Genomic DNA, 3532 nt, shown 5'->3' with positions numbered 1-3532 from the left:
TCCTCCAGTAGGTAATCCCCTGATTAAGATTAAAAATAACCAAAAGGTTAATTTGTTTTTAACTTGAGTATTGTTTGCTTCAACTTCCCTGTTTTTCTGACTTAAGGGACTCAGTAATGTCATTCCAGTAAAGCACATGAGAATATGGCAACCCTTAGAATGCATTTTCAACAATAATATAAGACCAGATTTCACTGAAGGGCATGTAGAGAGAGATTTACATTCGAACAACTTTGACGTGCAGATTTTAAGAGTAGCTCAGATTTGGATTCTTTTATGTCATCCTGTTATCATTTATTGCAGTGTCCAATGCCTATTTGTTATGTTTTGCCAATTATAGCTTGTATCATAATACATTTTTATATTAAAGCTATTATATTTATTTACTAGGATATTTACGTAATTTAAAAAAAAAAAAATCTTGATTTTGAAATGAACACTTCAGAATTTAACAAACGCAAAGATTTGTTGGGGGAAGCAGTTTTCAAAAACCTCACTGTGATTGTACTTGCTGTCATTGTCAATTGTATCAATAGCTTGCTGCTTTATACTTTCTTCAAGAACCCTGTCTTCGCTCAGGAGCCCCGTTATATCCTCTACATGCATCTGATCATCAATGACATCATAACACTGACTGGTTCTGTGATTTTGTTTGTGTTTACGTACTTAATGCCAAACTTGAATGTTTCTATCTGCTGCATTTTCATCCTCATTTTAAGCAATGTCTTCAAGAACACGCCACTAAACCTGGCCGGCATGGCTATTGAGCGCTTTGTGGCAATCTGCTACCCTCTACATCATGCACGAATATGCACCGTCCCCAACACTAAAATCCTGATCGGCATCATCTGGCTGGTGGGAGGCCTGCCTGGCATAGTGGATCTATTTGTTGCTTTGGCTCTTAGTCCAATCTCCTTCTTTACCACTAGCCGCATGTGCTACCAGCAAAATGTGTTCAATTTTGAGTACCATATAATAAGCTATGCTGTTTTTAACATCGGCTACATGTGCTCAGTGTGGGTGTTGCTCTTCTACACTTATTTCAAAGTGCTGTTCTCTGCTAAAGCAGCTGCTTCAGAACCAGCTCAAGCCCAGAAGGCCAGGAGAACCATTTTACTGCATGGAGTCCAGTTACTGCTCTGTACATTGTCCCTGTTCACAACAGTCCTGGATGGGGCCTTAGCTGCTCTCTTTCCTTACTATCAGTCAGTAATATTATTCTGCAGCTACATTCTCACCAGCATTTTACCACGACTGCTGAGCCCTCTCATATATGGCATGAGGGATCAAAAGTTTAAGAAATACATGAAGCGTTCACTGATGTGTGGCCACGAAAAGAGAGCCATTGATCCGTCTGATTAGCAAAATAGAAATATTTCATATTAGACATGGGGTCAATTATAGTGAGCAATGTTCTTCCAGTGTTATTTTGTATAAAAACTACAAATCATCAGAATGTAAAATTGTATTCAAATCTAAGACATCTGATTTACATTAATATATATATATATATATATATATATATATATATATATATATATATATATATATATATATATATATATATATATATATATATACCCTAATGAGAGTTTAATCTATAAAATAGATCTGTGTGAAACTTTAATATTCAGTTGCAACTGCCACTTTAAATTTTCTTTTAACCAACAAGGTTGTTTTAGTGGATAACCACATGTACTTTATCATGCTGACTGCGAGCACATACTTTTTTGTTTTTAATTACCTTTTGTTGTAAATTTAAACAGTGTATATATATATATATATATATATATATATATATATATATATATATATATATATATATATATATATTGTTCTATCAGTTTAAACAAACATTTTTTATTAAATATTTTGCTTGTTAAGAGTAACAGTAGTGCCTTTCTTATATCAAATAAATGCCATTTGCTTTGATATTTAGTATTTATTGCAATCACTTTCTACATTTTCACTGTGGCTAAATACTGTTAATGACACTATTTATAGATTTATCGCAGCAACGGACACTTGTTCCTTTTCTAAGGAGAACAAATCTCACTTTCAAATTCAGACAATCACTTTCATGGAAGACTACCTGGGCATGTTATCAAAGATACGGCTGCGTTCTTCATCACCATTCTGGCGCCATAACTACATCAGCAATCACCGCAGGGATATGGTTATGCATTTTTCGATGATGATTGGGTGTAGTATTTTTTTCTTTCTCAAGTTTGCTGAAAGCATGTATAGAGCAGACACCTGGGACGCAGCACCTGCTTGTGCAATGTGATCGGTTGTTTGTAACATTTACCAGAGGGCTTCGTGTCTGCCCAGATGAAAAACAGAAGAAAACAGGAGGCAAAAAAGACACGGGTCAAATGAACTGGTAGTCCCATAAGTCTTTACAATGGGTTCAGACAAAAGTGTACACTCTTCCCATACATGTAAAAGAGTGAGGGGGGAAAAAGGGACAGAGAAACGTCCCTATGATAAACGTTACAAAACAAAGAGGGAAAAGTAACATTATCGAGCTGAAGCATCAGTCAGCCGTAGAGCAGTCATCTCTCTCAAAAAATGGGCACGCTCACATAAGAACTGCTTGCACCATAGAAGACGCTAACATCATGAACAGTATTCAACATACTTTAGGTGGCCGTTACAGATCCCCCCCGCCCCAGGAAGGTAAAGGCTGGCCTCAGCTGTGCCCAACTATGAACCCCACACATGAAAAGTTGTGAATTTCAGAACCATACAGAAGTACATATTAAAGGACAACTCCAGTGAGAAATGACCCTAGGGGTAATTAAAAGATGGTTACCGAGTAGATCGTTCTCTGGGATGCGTTTTCATGAAAATCGAATGTAAAGAGTTTTATCTCTAAAAACAAATTAGTTTATAACGCTTGTCTTTGGGGCACAGAGTAGTGAAATTGAATCGCTAGTTAATACCACTAACAAGGCTCAAAATAGCCTCACACTAACACTGCAGCATGATGAGGGTCCCTACATGCAACCCGAAGCATTGAGAACTTTGTAAGTGTACAAACTGTTTAATAAGAAGATACTTTATAAAGACAGTGCATTACAGACAGCCACCATCTTGGAAAACAGTCTCGACACGTCGAGCCACGAGCGATCTGCTAAGTGATGAACTGTGACTTGGAATCTCATATGGTCTGTTGTTTCCGGAAGAAAGCACTGAACGTGACAGAGAAAATAAATAAATAAAAATAAAAATAAAAATGTCCATGTAATTACATTTCACAAACTTAATTCCTATTGACCAGCTCACTTAGCAGAGCGCTCGTAGATCGATTAGTCGAGACTGTTTTTCAAGATGGCGCCTGTCTGTGAAAGCATAATGCACTGTTTATAATGTATTTTCTTGTACTCTGTAACTGAGTAACTGTTTGTACTCTTACAAAGTTCTGCATGTAGGGACCCTCATCATGCTGCCGTGTTAAGTGTGAGGCTATTTTGAGCCTTGTTAGTGGTATTAACTAGCGATTCAATTTCACTACCCTGTGCCCCTTAGA

At 36.9% G+C, this 3532-nt stretch overlaps 1 protein-coding gene across 1 annotated transcript; it reads left to right on the top strand.

The window, feature by feature from the left end:
* The first annotated feature begins 432 nt into the window (after positions 1–432).
* LOC137039296 (odorant receptor 131-2-like) lies at positions 433–1362 on the top strand. The gene has a single exon (XM_067414647.1). It carries the CDS (start codon positions 433–435, stop codon positions 1360–1362), a length of 930 nt encoding a protein of 309 aa, XP_067270748.1.
* Positions 1363–3532: the final 2170 nt, after the last annotated feature.

The sequence above is a fragment of the Pseudorasbora parva genome, chromosome 13 (genome assembly GCF_024679245.1).
Source record: "Pseudorasbora parva isolate DD20220531a chromosome 13, ASM2467924v1, whole genome shotgun sequence".
NCBI classification, from domain to species: domain Eukaryota; kingdom Metazoa; phylum Chordata; class Actinopteri; order Cypriniformes; family Gobionidae; genus Pseudorasbora; species Pseudorasbora parva.
Note: the sequence above shows the minus strand (reverse complement) of the source record. Positions and strands in the feature narration are given on the sequence as shown.

What these genes read in the sequence shown, in the direction of transcription:
- LOC137039296 (XM_067414647.1), top strand. Translation starts at nt 433, where the DNA reads ATGAACACTTCAGAATTTAACAAACGCAAAGATTTGTTGGGGGAAGCA.